This window comes from Ixodes scapularis, unplaced genomic scaffold (assembly GCF_016920785.2).
Source record: "Ixodes scapularis isolate PalLabHiFi unplaced genomic scaffold, ASM1692078v2 PGA_scaffold7__128_contigs__length_106722199, whole genome shotgun sequence".
Lineage (NCBI taxonomy): Eukaryota > Metazoa > Arthropoda > Arachnida > Ixodida > Ixodidae > Ixodes > Ixodes scapularis.
Window position 1 is genome coordinate 36127012 of NW_024609882.1, and position 16807 is coordinate 36143818.

At 53.1% G+C, this 16807-nt stretch overlaps 2 protein-coding genes across 2 annotated transcripts in view; one reads left to right on the forward strand and one right to left on the reverse strand.

Moving 5' to 3' along the window:
• The window catches only part of LOC115327245 (amiloride-sensitive sodium channel subunit beta-like), a 63138-nt gene that overhangs the window by 9767 nt on the left and 36564 nt on the right, over positions 1-16807 (forward strand). Inside the window, exon 4 of the mRNA XM_042286209.1 lies at positions 5609-5732. Within this exon, the coding sequence (XP_042142143.1) occupies positions 5609-5732 (124 nt within the window). The remainder of the gene's footprint in view (positions 1-5608; positions 5733-16807) is intronic.
• On the reverse strand, positions 9746-11957 carry LOC121833106 (extensin-like). Its single transcript, XM_042286198.1, has one exon. It carries the CDS (start codon positions 11614-11616, stop codon positions 9901-9903), a length of 1716 nt encoding a protein of 571 aa, XP_042142132.1. The 5' UTR covers positions 11617-11957; the 3' UTR covers positions 9746-9900.

Below are 16807 nucleotides of genomic sequence, written 5' to 3' on the forward strand. Positions count from 1 at the left end.
TCTTCAGGGGCATGAGGCACGTGGCGGTGTACTTGGACGACATCCTGGTTACCGGTACCGACGACGGGGACCACCTGCAGAACCTGCGCAAGGTCCTGGCACGATTGCAGGACGCCGGTCTCAAGCTGAGGCTGGACAAGTGCGTGTTCCTGACCCCCAGCGTGGAGTACCTGGGACACATCATCTCCCAGGCTGGCCTGGCCCCGGCACCCCGCAAGATTGAGGCCGTGCTCAAGGCGCCGAAGCCCAAGAGCAAGAAGGAGCTTCAGAGCTACCTCGGCCTCATCAACTTCTACAGGAGGTTCCTGCCCAACCTTTCGACGCATCTGGAGCCGCTGCATCGACTGCTTCGTGACGGTCAGCAGTGGGCCTGGAAGAAGGAGCAGGACTTGGCCTTCCAGCACAGCAAGGAGCTGGTCATTAAGGCTCCAGTGCTGGTGCACTTCGACCCGGCCAAGCCTGTAGTCCTCACCGTGGATGCGTCGCCGTACGGGGTAGGAGCCGTCCTGTCGCACCGGGGTCAGGATGGTCAGGAACGCCCTGTGGCGTTTGCTTCTCGTCGGCTTCATGCGGCGGAGCAACGCTACAGCCAGCTCGACAAAGAAGGCTTGGCCCTCATCTTCGGGGTCCAGCGCTTCCATCAGTACCTGTGGGGCCGGCAGTTCGAGGCAGTCACGGACCACAAGCCGCTGCTGGGGCTGCTGGGACCTGACAAGGCGGTCCCAGTGCAAGCCTCGCCTCGTGTGGTACGCTGGGCCTTGACGCTGGCAGCCTACAGGTACAAGCTGGTCTACCGCCCTGGGAAGGACCTGGGACCTGCCGACGCCCTGAGCCGCCTGCCCCTGCCGGAGGCGCCTGCTGCCGTTCCAGAGCCAGCTGACGTTTTCCTGCTGGAGCGGGCCTACCCGGGGGTACTGACCAGGACTGCGGTGGCGCAGGCGACCAGCCGGGACCCAGTCCTGTCTCAGGTGGTCAAGGCGGTTTCCCGAGGGGAGGAGCTGCGTCACCAGGCATACAGCCACAAGACCGCCGAGCTGAGCTTGGAGCAAGGCTGCCTCCTGTGGGGTTCCAGGGTGGTGATTCCACAAAGTCTGCGGGCCAAGGTGCTGCAGCTGCTGCACGCGGGGCATCCTGGCATTGAAAAGACAAAGATGGTGGCACGGTCGCACGTTTGGTGGCCTGGCTTGGACCAGGACATCGTGCACCAGGTGCAAGGCTGCCAGGTCTGCCAGGAGAACCAGCGAGCCTCGCGCCACGTGGAGATCACCCCCTGGCCGTTCCCACAGAGGCCGTGGTCCCGCTTGCACGTGGACTATGCGGGACCCTTCAAGGGCCACTACTTCCTGGTTGTAGTGGACGCCTTCTCCAAGTGGGTGGAGGCACTGCCAGTCACCAGTCCCTCGGCAAGCGCGACCATTGCGGCTCTGCGGCAGGTCTTCGCGGCGCAGGGATCGCCGGACATTATCGTGTCTGATAATGGTCCCGCTTTCGCCAGCGCCGAGTACCTGGACTGGCTGCAGAGGAATGGAATCCGCCGGATGCTGGTTCCGCCGTACCACCCCGCTTCCAATGGTGCGGCCGAGCGAGTGGTCCAGACCATCAAGGACAAGCTCAAGAAGAGCCAGCCCGGGGATTTCCGAACGCAGGTGGCCCGGGTACTGTTCCAGTACCGGACCACACCGCATGAGGTCACTGGCCGTGCCCCCTGCGAGCTTCTGCTGGGCCGGATGGTCAAGACCCCCCTGGACGTCTTGCACCCAGACCTCCGGTCCTCGGCGCTCCTGAAGCAGCTGAAGCAGAAGCTGGCTGCTGACCGAGGGTGCCGTCCCGGGCCTTTGCCGGAGCCGGGAGCGTCGGTGTACGCCAGGAACTTCCGTCCTGGCCCACCCTGGTCTGCCGGGCGTGTGGTTTCACCAGCGAGTGCCTCATCGCTGCTCGTCCGCATGCCCGACGGGACCAACTGGCACCGGCACGCCGACCATGTCAGGCCTCGCCTCGGGACCTGGCTTCCACCCTCGGTCGTCGCTTCAGAGGACCAGCCTGCAGGGGGCCCAACAGCACCAGTCGTGGCCAGCGGAGCGCCACCCACACCGGAGGCGACAAGCGTCGCCACTCCTCAGGCACCAGTTGGACCGGTGCCACTTCCCAATCCGGTCCCTCCAGCTCCACCGGGTGGAGCGCGACCGGTACAGGCAGCGCCCGGCGTTGCCCCACCTGGCCCATCGACTCCAGTGCCCAGGCGGAGTACGCGGCAGCGAAGGCCACCTGACCGCTACTCGCCTGGGTGATCTTCGCCGTCGACCAGCCAGGACTTGGTACGAGCAGACGCCGAGTTGGTGTCGGCCGTGTGTGTTTTTTTCATGTATTTTGTTTTTAGGAAAAACAAACTGGGGGGGAGGAGTGTAACAAGTTAGTGGCGCCCCCCTCCAGTCCGCCCGTCTGCGGCCGCCTGGCTCGGCGGGCAACATTGTTCATCGCACGAATAAACGCCGTTGAGCGCACGCGCTCCGGTCAGTCATCGTCCACCCTCAACCAGGCTGCGTGTCGTCTCTCCTCGGCGGGTGCTTCGGCCCCCTTCGTCCACGTTCCAGAAAGGTCGTGACACCGCTCTCTTGGGTGTCAGTTTCTCGAGTCAACGTGTGAAAGTGTACTATGGGGACAACACACTGGCCATCTATCAGGAAGAGGTCACTGCAGAATATCGAGTGCATAGATTCCATCGAAACGTCCCGGCGGAATCACCAGAGTCGCTCGGCACGACGCCGGTGAACCTGACAAGCGGCTAGCTTCGACGAACGCGATAATCTGATTCTTTGTTAGTTTTTCGGTAGACATCGATGTGAAATTTCGGAGAAAATAAGTGCCGGTTTGCGCATCGTTATTCCCCATTGTTTGCTTGTTTTCGAACTGCTAACCACTGCCCTAGCTGAAACCCTGCAGTGTTTTGAAGCTTAACTACGCGACATGGACGAGCCACACCGACCGATTGCATGATTGGTATGGTACCAAGGAGGATAGAAGGGTAGGAGAGGGCATGACGCCAGCCGCGTAGCCACCACAAGCCATGCTCCCTTGACGCCTCGCCTCTTTCTCATTTTTCTCCTTACTCTCCTCACTTACCACGGTAACTTGACCAGATCACGTGACCGTAGCTAGCCTTCGTCTAGCCATGGGGTACTAGAATACACCACAGTCTAGCCTGCAAGGAGTCCTTCTACAATCAACCATCCATCTCACACGTGACATGTCACGCGCACCAATCGCCAGAGAGATCTACGGTCACGTTGGCCACAACATGCATCGTTTAAACTTTTTATGACTAGGCTTCACCAATATTGCAATGTGCCCTCTCCTAGTACTTCTAACGTCCTTGTATGGTACCGACCAGGAATTGCGGACATACGGTGCTGAGACGATGCGGTTGTCAGGGAGATGCGCATGCGCAAAATGGGGCAGCTCGTCGGGGCGCGCTGGACAGCGCTGCAGTACGCTGGACTGTAAACACGGTCGTTCGGGTGCTTCTGGGCGTGGCGTGACGTGGCGCAGTGGCCGACGAAAGTCGGTCTGCGCCGGCGCGCGCTTTGCGTTCGTCGACGTTGGAGTATGAACAGCCCTTAAAATGCTTAAAATTGTTTGAAGCGACTGTTAGCGCGGCGAACAGAAACGAAAAGCGGTGACCATACCCCAGCGTAGCACCCTTTTCTACACTTGTTTTACACCCTTCAAACATACAACGTCACCCTACTTTACAATTCGAAAGGTTGTGTTACTCGAAATAAGGGTGTAGGCGTACGACTCTAGAACACCCGTATTTACACCCTTAATGGTGTAAACTATGTGTGTGTTTATGCACACCGCGTGCATAAACACACACGCAAAAACCGCAGGATCATCCTTCTGAAACGGATAATTCGTTAAATCGAGCTTACAGGAGGTAGAAAGTCAAAACGACGTTCACGGTAATGTATAATCTCACGGAGCGGTGGAGAGGACAACGCCTTTGTCCGAACCATCGAAGGTATTGACACGTGAACCAATACCACCTATACTCGTTTTGACCCCGAAAACCGCAGTAAAAGAAACGTCCGGCTCCCCGGGGGGCATTCCTAATATCCCCCCTTTTATATGGCGAATTAAGATATACCTAGGTGCATTTTAGTTTGCATATGTGTTATCTCTTCTATCGAGACATACATGTTTCAGACGCCAAAAACGTCGCTCATTCCTCCGACAACCAAATCTCGTAAGAACTATACTTCGCGCAAAAAGCGCAAAACTTCCTGTTTTTTTTTTTTTTGTTTTTTCTAGGGGTGAAAACGAGCGTTTGCAACTCCAGCAAAACGAACGGCACCTAGCGTGGAAACACTCAATCGGCCGGAACAGGTCCATTCTCGATTTGTGCTCGTCTCTTGTGGCTTTCGTGATTACATGTTGGGTTCGCGCGATATAACATTTATTCCTGTGACTCTGTCCTGACCGTATAGTGTCAGCTTGTTACCCAGGTTGCTCTGCGCGCCACCTACGCGACCGCACGAACCAGAAGCGTTTATTCACGTTCGTCGGCACCATGGAAAGACAGTATAGGCAGTCCCCTCGTCGCTTCCACGAACAACGTCGAGCCTCTGGAAGCTCCCTTACCGCTCATTCACACTGAAGCGGATCCGCGTTCGCCAAGCGGTTGCGAACGCGGTTGTATAAAGATCCAGTACAATTGCACGCGCACTCGATGTCATCGAGTGCGCGTGCAATTGTACTGGATCTTTATACAACCGCGTTCGCAACCGCTTGGCGAACGCGGATCCGCTTCCAGTGTGAATGAGCGCGGAGTGGAGTGGAGGATAAAAAGCGGGGCAAACCATTTTGACTTCAATGCTTGCTTGCTGCTTCCACGGCGTTATGCGTTCAGCTGGCGCGTGGCACGGCACGACCTGTTTTAGACCGCTGTCTCTGGAGTGGCGAATAGAAACTAGGCATGACGTCATCATCAGTGGACCCCCACAAAGCGTCAAAAGCTCGACGAGAAACGCCACAAAGAGGCAGTCGCGTTCGTCTTGGCTGATTGGCCGACTAAAAGATAGTGGGTAGACCTCGAGGCAGCTTGGTTTGAAGTCTACTCGCTATCCTTCAATTCGAACCAATCAGAGGTCGGCGTTTTTCATACGTCACCGCAACACCTGCAAAAGAAGCAGACGAACTTGCGCTCCGCTCACTCCGTTTCACCTTATGTTGTGCCGCAGCGAAGGCTGGAGGTGCGAGCTCGTAGCGTTGATAGCTATCCTTAATGCACGAGCCGCGCGTGCTAAAAGCGCAAGCTATATAGTTGCTTCGAACGAAGCCTAGGCGGTTGTACGAGCCCTCGTGCAGCGAGTGCTCCAGTCAAGGCAGTCAAGGGTAACCGCTCGCGCTAGCACAGCATTTTCGGTGAGTCCATGCTAAGGTGAGACGAAGTATAGACCCAGGAGCTCCCGCTTGTAGCCTTTTCTGCGGTACATCATCATAAGGTGAAAGTATAGGGATGGCGTTTGGAAGAGGGGGGGGGGGGGGGGGGGGGGCAGCTTTGTGTCTTTTGGGTGGTGATATTGCGTGGACTGCCCTCATCCTCTCGCAGGAGTGCCTCAACATGTGCCTGCAAATGAACACTCGCCGGGAGTGCGGATGCCAATCCCGGCTACTTCCGAGCCTGCCCAAGAAGGGCCGGTGGCCCGAACCGACCCGCGTCTGCAAAAAACAAAGTTCGTAATAAGGCGATATCGAATCCATAGAGACAACGAGCGTCGTGACGATGCACTTTTGGCCCCGCGTGCTTGTCTCCAGCCAATATTATTAGGTTAGCTCAGCTATGAAATTGGTAATAGACGACGTTGGGCGTGCATCAGCAGTACCCTCCCACCCCTCTCCCCTCTCTCTCACCACGGTTTTACGCGCCGGACGGCTGCTATGGTAACTGCAGTGCAGTGAAAACGTACGTATTCTATGGAATACGTACGTTTTGAAGCCCGGCGTCTAGATGGCGTTTCAGTTCTGCTCCATGGAACACACAGTTATGGAACGAAAATCTAGATGGCTCTTCGAACGACGGGAGGGACGGGAGGCGAACAGAAGTGAGTGATGGGGTTGACCCCCTCCGCGGGAGTTCCACAACTGAAGTAATCTAGTAACGTTGGCTGGAGCGGGTCGTGAGCGTCGGCCATTTTCCCCATAGTAGAGTTGGTAGAGTGCCTCAATGTATGGCTGGCGGTTTTCCCAGAGTGAGGACAACTCTATCGTCTGCTGGCGGAGCCGCCGTCATGCCTCTCACCAAGGAGGTTAGAAGTACTAGGAGGGGGCACGTTGCAAGATTGGTGAAGCCTAGTCATAAAAAGTTTAAACGATTTTGTGCCCAGCGTGACCGCAAATCTCTCTGGCGATTGGTGCGCGTGACATGTCACGTGTGAGATGGATGGTTGATTGTAGAAGGACTCCTTGCAGGCTTGCGCGCGCTCCGTCCGGTAGGTTTTATCAGGTCGAAGTCTAGACTGTGGTGTATTCTAGTACCCCACAGCAAGACGAAGTCTAGCTACGGTCATGTGATGTGGTCACGTTGGCATGGTAAGAGAGGAGAGTAAGGAGGAAAATGAGAAAGAGACGAGGCGTCAAGGGAGCATGGCTTGTGGGGCTACGCGGCCGACGTCATGCCCTCTCCTACCCTTCTATTCTCCATGCCTCTCACTCATTTGTAGCCGTTTATGAGCCGTATACAGAGTGCCTCATTGTATGGCTGGCGGTCATTCCAGAGTGGGGACAACTCTGTCGTCTGCTAGCGGAGCCGTCATCTTGCCTCTTTCTCATATAGCAGTCTATGAGCCGTATATAGAGCGCCTGTATCGATGAATGGCGGTCATCCCAGAGTGGGGACAACTCCATCGTCTGCTAGCGGCAAGGGGGGGTAAAGGTGGGTGGGGAGGAGTGGCAAATCCTGTGCGCCGACATCCTGGGTCCCGAGTGAAAGATCGCGAAAGAGAGCGACAGAACACGAGAGAAAGAAACCAATGTTGCCAGCTGAAGGACGACAGTCGCAATGTAATCGCGAAGACTGAAAACTCATCAATATAGACAGTGATCATTTAACGTTGTAAACAAAATTATGAGCTACTCTAACGCTTATAAAAAGCAGTATACTCGTTACGCTGCATTAACTTTCCTTCTGTTGAAATCTCGAAAATCTGGTGGTTCCTCGGTTTCGTATTCCTGGGGCGCGGCCAGGCGCGGCCACCCGCGAAGTCGGTTATCTGGTTTAGTTTAGTTTTTACGGGAGGCCGTACATGTGCGCGCTATGCAAAAAGAAAGCTTCGAAAGGAACGCGAATATCTTTTCACCGGTAAGTTCGTGGATTGTTAAAGTTCATGACACCGCTCTGATGATATAATTATATTTGTGAAACCGTAGGCAGGTTGGTAACCATGTGTGGGACCCCGAGGGTCTGCCTGCAAGCTCCGCCGCTTGCGGCAGCCAGAATGCATGGGAAAATGGCGGACCCTTTCCTCTAGAGTTAGTATGTATGATCTCTATGGCTAGCGGAGACTCCATCTTACCTCCCATTCATTTCTAGCCGTCTATGAGCCGTATACAAAGTGCATACATGTATGGCTGGCGGTCCTCCCAGAGTGGGGACAACTCGGTCGTCTGCTAGCGGAGCCGCCATCTTGCCTCCCACTCATACGTAGCCATCTATGGTATATGGATGGCGCTCCTCCCAGAGTGTGGACAACTCTGTCGTCCGCTAGCGGAGCCGAATTCTTGCCTCTCGCTCATATCTAGCCGTCTATGAGCCATATACGGACAGATGGCGGTCCTCCCTGAGTGGGGACAACTCTGTCGTCTGCTAACGGAGACTCCATCTTGCCTTCCTTCATATGTAGCCGTCAATCAGCCGTATACAGAATGCATCAATCTATGGTTGGCGGTCCTCCCAGAGTGTGGACAACTCTGCCGTCTGCTAGCGGAGACTTCATCTTGCCACCCATTCATATGTAGCCGTCAATGAGCCGTATACCGAGTGCCTCAATCTATGGTTGGCGGTCCTCACACAGTGTGGACAACTCTGCCGTCTGCTAGCGGAGACTTCATCTTACCTCCCATTCATATGTAGCCGTTTATGAGCTGGCGGTCCTCCTATAATGGGGAAACTCTATCGTCTTCTAGCGGAGACTCCATATTGCCTCCCATTCATTTGCAGCCGTTTATGAGCTATATAGGGAGTGCCTCATTGTATGACTGGCGGTCCTCCCGGAGTGGGGACAACTCTGTCGTCTCCTAGCGGAGACTTCATCTTACCTCCCATTCATATGTAGCCGTTTATGAGCTATATATGAAGTGCCCCAATGTATGACTGGTGGTCCTCCTAGAGTGGGGACAACTCTATCATCTTCTAGCGGAGACTCCATCTTGCGTCCCATTCATTTGTGGCCGTTTATGAGCTGTTAAGGAAGTGCCTCAATGTATGACTGGCGGTCCTCCCAGAGTGGGGACAACTCTGTCGTCTGCTAGCGAAAACTCCATTGTTGTATTTTCGGAGGTGGCCGATGTTGGTAGTGAGGTGGTTGTCCGAGAGGTGCTGTCGGGTACCGGCGCAGGTCTGCATAAATGGCCTTGAATGCCGTTGGTGGCGATGTCTTGCCTTGTCAATGTCGGGAAAGGAGCGGCAGCCGCTGCTGCAACCGTCGTCGTGGCCGGGGAGTAGACGTCGGGCTCATCCCTCAAAGGGTGACCCGGTAACGGCGGGGGCCCGCGTCCGCGCGGGCCCCGCCGAGGGCGAGAAAGGACACCGCTGACTGCCGACTTGTTTATTCCGAATCCCAGGGCCAACTGTTCTAAAGCGATCCTAGCACGAGCTGAGCACGCGACGCTGCGTGTGGGGCACGCGCTTCTCTGGTTCAGAATTCAAGCCGTACGACCGCTCAACTCAGAATACTACATCCATCTTACCTCTCATTCATTTGTATCCATTTATAAGCTGTATATGGATGCCTCAATGTATGACTGGCGGTCCTCCTGGAGTGGGGACAACTCTATCGTCTTCTAGCGAAGACTTCATCTTGCCTCCCATTCATTTGTTGCCGTCTATGAGCTATATAGGAAGTGCCTCAATGTATGACTGGCGGTCCTCCCATAGTGGGCTGGAGACAACTCTATCGTCTGCTAGCGGAGACTCCATCTTGCCTCCCATTCATATGTAGCCGTCAATGAGCCGTATACAGAGTGCCTCAACGTATGGTTGGTGGACCTCCCAGAGTGTGGACAATGTAGTAATGCTCGTCGCCAAAAATGTAGTAATTAAAAATCGGTCACCCGTGAAAATAAAGAAGAGCAGGGCCTGCGTGGGCCTGCGTAAACGAGGGGTCTTACATGCCGAAGAGGTGAACGGCGGGCGCCGGCGGGGCCGGGCGCGGGAGCCCCGGACGGTTGAGAGACGGACGTCCGACGACGACGGTGGCTGGGTCGTAACTCTTTTATTTAACGGTCAACAACGTGGGGGTTGAGCGCCACGGGGACGCAACCCTGATAACACGGACAATGGTGTAACGGTGGCGCCATCTGGTTAGTGTGGCGAGAACTACTTAAATGAAAAAATTGAAATACTACACTTTCCTTTCCTTAAAAAAAAATAACTACCTATCCTTCCCTTTCTTAGGAAAAAAAAAAAATTGAATAGACTGTTTTCGAAAACCGACGCCAAACTGCAGGGCAGTTGGGAAGTATGGAAATGTACTGAAATGAAATGACATTTCTATGTCAAGAGACTGGAAAATGTGAAATTAATGAAAAGGAAAAGCACGTCGCAAAAGATTTGCGGAAAGCACACACTGGAAAAGGCTGCGCTGGGGCAGTAAGCTGGGTAAGAAAAAAAAATTCACTGAATGTTCACAAATATTTTGAACCCAGTCCAAAAGAGTTAATAAAATAGTCCTTCAGGACGTCTGGCAGCCGCCGACGACACTCTTGCGCGGAGGCGTCTGGACCCTGGGGCTCTGGTGGCTCCGGTCTGGGGAACGGCTTGGGCTGCGTTGTGATGGGTACCTCGGGAACGGGAGGGGGACTCCTAGCTGGAACAGGACCCTCCTGAGGGGAAGGGGGGGCCTCAGGACTCAGGCCAGAGTCAGGACGTTGACCCGCAGGATCTGGATTGGTGGTGTCCGGGCTAGCCGAAAAGTGACGCATCGAAAAGTGATGCCTCCAGTGGGCGGACGCGAACACGGTGGGAGGGTTGCTAGGCCCCCCACGGTCGAGTCGTGGCCACCGGGGTCGACTCTCGCATACACGGTCTAGATGACCTTGCTTCTGGCAGGAGAAGCAGCGACGGTGTGCGGCCGGACAAAACTTCCTCGGGTGGCAGGGGCCACCACAGAAACGGCACCGCTCCGGAAAATCATCGGGCGGCGCGACGGTGTAGATTGTTGCCGGGAGCTCGTAGTCCGGGAAGGTGATGCCTTGAATCCTTGTAGGACCAGGCCTTGCTTGCCGATGCTCGTAGTAGTCGCGGGCAGAGACCCGCCGGCCAGCAGGAAGGGCCAGTTGTCGATGATCCCGGTCACGCCTCGGTCGGCTTCGACACACATTTGCAAAATGTCCCTCACGGCCACACAAGAAGCATGTGGCTCCCGATGCTGGGCACTCATCTCGGGGGTGGCTTCGTCTGCCACAGAAAAAACAACCGTCGTCGCGAACGACACGACGCGCCCCGGGGGGAGGATCGCGTCGGCGCGCACGGAAGAACGGGCGGGAGGGAGCTCGCCATTGCCGGCGGTCGCGCTCTCGACGCGGCGGGAAAGGAGGAAAGGGCCGCTCGCGTCTCGACGAAGGAGGGGGAGGCTCGCGCCTCGGACGAGAGGAGCGAGATGGCTCGCGTGTTGACGGGGAAGGGGGAGGAGGAAGACGCTCACGCCGCGGGGAAGAAGATCCGCGGCGGCGGGGAGGCTGCCCGCCATGTTGAGCATCTCGGTCGCGACCGCGTCCATCTTGGATCCGCTCAACCACGTGCGGCGTGTTCGGACTTGCGTCTAACGACAAGCGTCGGAAGTGATCGCAATCACGAGACGTCCGCTCGAACTGCTGCGCTAACTGGACAGCACGCTCGAGGCTAGGTGCCTTAGTTCCGTCGGACTCTCTGATTAAACGATCTTGGACTTCCGCGCTACGGATTCCCGAGATAAACATTTCCGCGACGCGGCTCTCCAACGACTCTCCGTAGTCGCAAAACGATGCTAGGCGTCTAAGCGCCCCAAGATACTCGAGGACGGTCTCTTCTGGACCCTGGAACCTCATGGCGAACTTTCTACGCTCAACTACGACGTTTGGAGCGGAAGCGAAGTGGGTGTCCAAAACGGACAATAAACCCTGAAACTCATCTTGTGCCGCGTTGACGGCTGGACCCGCTAGGTTGAACGCATCGACGACGCGATTGCCTTCATCGCCGAGAAATGAAAATAAAATCGCCCTCTTGCGTTTCGGCGGAAAATCCTCGGCGTCGATCGCCTCGAGGTAGTTGAGGAAGCCGCGCTTCCAAGTCTGCCACGGCATTGACGGTTCGCCGGGCGTGGGGAGAAATTCGGCGGGAACGCGACCCTGCGCAGCCGCCATCTTGAAAAAGGCGGAAAAAGGCGCCGTTCCTTGTTAAAAAAAAATGCACGTCTCGTCTAGACGCGGGGTACGGCGGGGGTTCGAAATGCGGAGAAAAAAAAATTATCCCATCCTCGATCGCCAAAATGTAGTAATGCTCGTCGCCAAAAATGTAGTAATTAAAAATCGGTCACCCGTGAAAATAAAGAAGAGCAGGGCCTGCGTGGGCCTGCGTAAACGAGGGGTCTTACATGCCGAAGAGGTGAACGGCGGGCGCCGGCGGGGCCGGGCGCGGGAGCCCCGGACGGTTGAGAGACGGACGTCCGACGACGACGGTGGCTGGGTCGTAACTCTTTTATTTAACGGTCAACAACGTGGGGGTTGAGCGCCACGGAAACGCAACCCTGATAACACGGACAATGGTGTAACGGTGGCGCCATCTGGTTAGTGTGGCGAGAACTACTTAAATGAAAAAATTGAAATACTACAGACAACTCTGCCGTCTGCTAGCGGAGACTCCATCTTACCTCCCGCTCATTTGTAGCCATTTATGAGCTGTATAGAGATGCCTCAATGTATGACTGGCGGTCCTCCCAGAGTGGGGACAACTCTATCGTCTGCTAGCGGAGACTCCATCTTGCCTCCCATTCATATGAAGCCGTCAATGAGCCGTATACAGAGTGCCTCAACGTATGGTTGGTGGACCTCCCAGAGTGTGGACAACTCTGCCGTCTGCTAGCGGAGACTCCATCTTACCTCCCGTTCATTTGTAGCCGTTTATGAGCTGTATAGACATGCCTCAATGTATGACTGGCGGTCCTCCCAGAGTGGGGACAACTCTATCGTCTGCTAGCGGAGACTCCATCTTGCCTCCCATTCATATGTAGCCGTCAGTGAGCCGTATGCAGAGTGCCTCAATGTATGGTAGGCGGTCCTCCCAGAGTGTGGACAACTCTGCCGTCTGCTAGCGGAGACTCCATTTACCTCCCGTTCATTTGTAGCCGTTTATGAGCTGTATTGAGATGCCTCAATGTATGACTGGCGGTCCTCCCAGAGTGGGGACAACTCTGTCGTCTGCTAGCGGAGGCTTCAACCTACCTCTCATTCATTTGTAGCCATTTATGTGCTGTATAAGGATGCCTCAATGTATGACTGGCGGTCCTCCCAGACTGGGGACAACTCTATCGTCTGCTAGCGGAGACTCCATCTTACCTCCCATTCATTTATAGCCGTTTATGAGCTGTATACAGATGCCTCAATGTATGACTGGCGGTCCTCCCAGAGTGGGGACAACTTTATCGTCTTCTAGCGGAGACTCCATCTTGCCTCCCTTTCATTTGTAGACGTTAATGAGCTATATCGGAAGTGCCTCAATGTATGGCTGGCGGTCCTCCCAGAGTGGGGACAACACTATCGTCTGCTACGGAGACTCCATCTTACCTCCAATTCATTTTTAGCCGTTTATGAGCTGTATACAGATGCCTCAATGTATGACTGGCGGTCCTCCCAGAATGGGGACAACTCTATCGTCTTCTAGCGGAGACTCCATCTCGCCTCCCTTTCATTTGTAGACGTTAATGAGCTATATAGGAAGTGCCTCAATGTATGACTGGCGGTCCTCCCAGACTGGGGACAACTCTATCGTCTGCTACGGAGACTCCATCTTACCTCCCATTCATTTATAGCCGTTTATGAGCTGTATACAGATGCCTCAATGTATGACTGGCGGTCCTCCCAGAGTGAGGACAACTCTATCGTCTTCTAGCGGAGACTCCATCTTGCCTCCCTTTCATTTGTAGACGTTAATGAGCTATATAGGAAGTGCCTCAATGTATGACTGGCGGTCCTCCCAGAGTGGGGACAACTCTATCGTCTGCTAGCGGAGACTCCATCTTACCTCCAATTCATTTTTAGCCGTTTATGAGCTGTATACAGATGCCTCAATGTATGACTGGCGGTCCTCCCAGAATGGGGACAACTCTATCGTCTTCTAGCGGAGACTCCATCTTGCCTCCCTTTCATTTGTAGACGTTAATGAGCTATATAGGAAGTGCCTCAATGTATGACTGGCGGTCCTCCCAGACTGGGGACAACTCTATCGTCTGCTACGGAGACTCCATCTTACCTCCAATTCATTTATAGCCGTTTATGAGCTGTATACAGATGCCTCAATGTATGACTGGCGGTCCTCCCAGAGTGAGGACAACTCTATCGTCTTCTAGCGGAGACTCCATCTTGCCTCCCTTTCATTTGTAGACGTTAATGAGCTATATAGGAAGTGCCTCAATGTATGACTGGCGGTCCTCCCAGAGTGGGGACAACTCTATCGTCTGCTAGCGGAGACTCCATCTTACCTCCAATTCATTTTTAGCCGTTTATGAGCTGTATACAGATGCCTCAATGTATGACTGGCGGTCCTCCCAGAATGGGGACAACTCTATCGTCTTCTAGCGGAGACTCCATCTTGCCTCCCTTTCATTTGTAGACGTTAATGAGCTATATAGGAAGTGCCTCAATGTATGACTGGCGGTCCTCCCAGACTGGGGACAACTCTATCGTCTGCTACGGAGACTCCATCTTACCTCCCATTCATTTATAGCCGTTTATGAGCTGTATACAGATGCCTCAATGTATGACTGGCGGTCCTCCCAGAGTGAGGACAACTCTATCGTCTTCTAGCGGAGACTCCATCTTGCCTCCCTTTCATTTGTAGACGTTAATGAGCTATATAGGAAGTGCCTCAATGTATGACTGGCGGTCCTCCCAGAGTGGGGACAACTCTATCGTCTGCTAGCGGAGACTCCATCTTACCTCCAATTCATTTTTAGCCGTTTATGAGCTGTATACAGATGCCTCAATGTATGACTGGCGGTCCTCCCAGAGTGAGGACAACTCTATCGTCTTCTAGCGGAGACTCCATCTTGCCTCCCTTTCATTTGTAGACGTTAATGAGCTATATAGGAAGTGCCTCAATGTATGACTGGCGGTCCTCCCAGAGTGGGGACAACTCTATCGTCTGCTACGGAGACTCCATCTTACCTCCAATTCATTTTTAGCCGTTTATGAGCTGTATACAGATGCCTCAATGTATGACTGGCGGTCCTCCCAGAATGGGGACAACTCTATCGTCTTCTAGCGGAGACTCCATCTTGCCTCCCTTTCATTTGTAGACGTTAATGAGCTATATAGGAAGTGCCTCAATGTATGACTGGCGGTCCTCCCAGACTGGGGACAACTCTATCGTCTGCTACGGAGACTCCATCTTACCTCCCATTCATTTATAGCCGTTTATGAGCTGTATACAGATGCCTCAATGTATGACTGGCGGTCCTCCCAGAGTGAGGACAACTCTATCGTCTTCTAGCGGAGACTCCATCTTGCCTCCCTTTCATTTGTAGACGTTAATGAGCTATATAGGAAGTGCCTCAATGTATGACTGGCGGTCCTCCCAGAGTGGGGACAACTCTATCGTCTGCTAGCGGAGACTCCATCTTACCTCCCTTTTGAAAATTCTCATTTGTATGAGAAATTTCTGTGTCCAATAAACACATATGAATCATACAAGATATAAACGAACATATAAGAGCCATAAAAGAATCATATAAGAACTATTTGAGATATATAAGAACATAGAAGCACCATATAAGAAACTTGTGAGGAGTTTCCTATAAGTTACTTATATGGTTCTTATATTCCTAATATTGTTCTTATATAGTGCTTATGTGGTTCTTATATGTTCTTATATATCTTGTATGATTCATATGTGTTTATTGGACACAAGAAATTTCTTATACAAATTACTTTTTTCGCTAGGGCTCCCATTCATTTGTAGCTGTTTACGAGCCGTACACAGAGTGCCTCGATGCATGTCTGGCGGTCCTCCAAGAGTGGGGACACCTCTGTCGTCTCCTAGTGGAGACTCCATCTTACCTCCCATTCATTTGTAGCTGTTTATGAGCCGTATACAGAGTGCCTCAATGTATGGCTGGCGGTCCTCCCAGAGTGGTGACAACTCTGTCGTCTACTAGCGAGCCGCCATATTGCCTTCCACTCAAATGCAGCCGTTTATGAGTTGTTTATGCATCTATTGAGCAAAAATGAAACGGGATATTTTTTTTAGAATATGTACCGTGCACGACGTTCCGTCAAATATCATTGTTTGTTTTTGATACCGCGTCCAATGGTAATCCGGTAAAACACCGTACAGATGATCGCATTGGCGATGCTTCCTGGCGTTACCGAGTCGAGGAAGCCTAATAACTTCTTGCAACCTCAACAAGTATACTTCTTAATTCGGTATTTTCACGGGCACAAGCCAATTCGCCGGTGTCAGGTGTACTGTCGCGGCCGGTTATAACGAAGTCAACGGGAATCGGAAATCGCTTCGCTATATCCGCTATTTCGTTATAACCGACTTCGGTTATAACGAAGTGCAAAAAGGAATGAGAAACCGTAATCACTTCGCTGTAGCCGCTATTTCGTGATAACCGACTTTGGTTATAACGCAGTGCACAAGGAAATGGGAAATCGTAATCGCTTCGCTGTAGCCACTATTTTGTTATAACCGACTTCGGTCATAACGAAGTGCAAAAGGGAATGATAAATCGTACTCGCTTCGCTGTAGCCGCTATTTCGTTATAACCGACTTCGGTTATAATGAAGTGCAAAAGGGAATGGGAAATCGTGATCGCTTCACTGTGGCCGCTATTTCGTTATAACCGGCTTCGTTTATAATGAAGTGCAAAAGGGAATGGAAAATCGTGATCACTTCTCTATATCGGCTATTTCGTTATAACCGACTTCAGTTATAACGAAGTGCAAAAGGGAATGGGAAATCGTAATCGCTTCGCTGTAGCCGCTATTTAGTTATAACCGACTTCGGTTATAACGAAGTGCAAAAGGGAATGGGAAATTGTGATCGCTTCGCTGTAGCCGCTATTCCGTTATAACCGACTTCGGTTATAACGAAGTGCAAAAGGGAATGGGAAATGGTAATCGTTTCGCTGTAGCCGCTATTTCGTTATAACCGACTTCGGTTATAATGAAGTGCAAAATGGAATGGGAAATTGTGATCGCTTCACTGTAGCCACTATTTTTGTTATAACCGACTTCGGTTATAACGAAGTGCAAAAGGAAATGGGAAATTGTGATCGCTTCGCTGTAGCCGCTATTTCGTTATAACCGACTACGGTTATAACGAAATGCAAAAGGG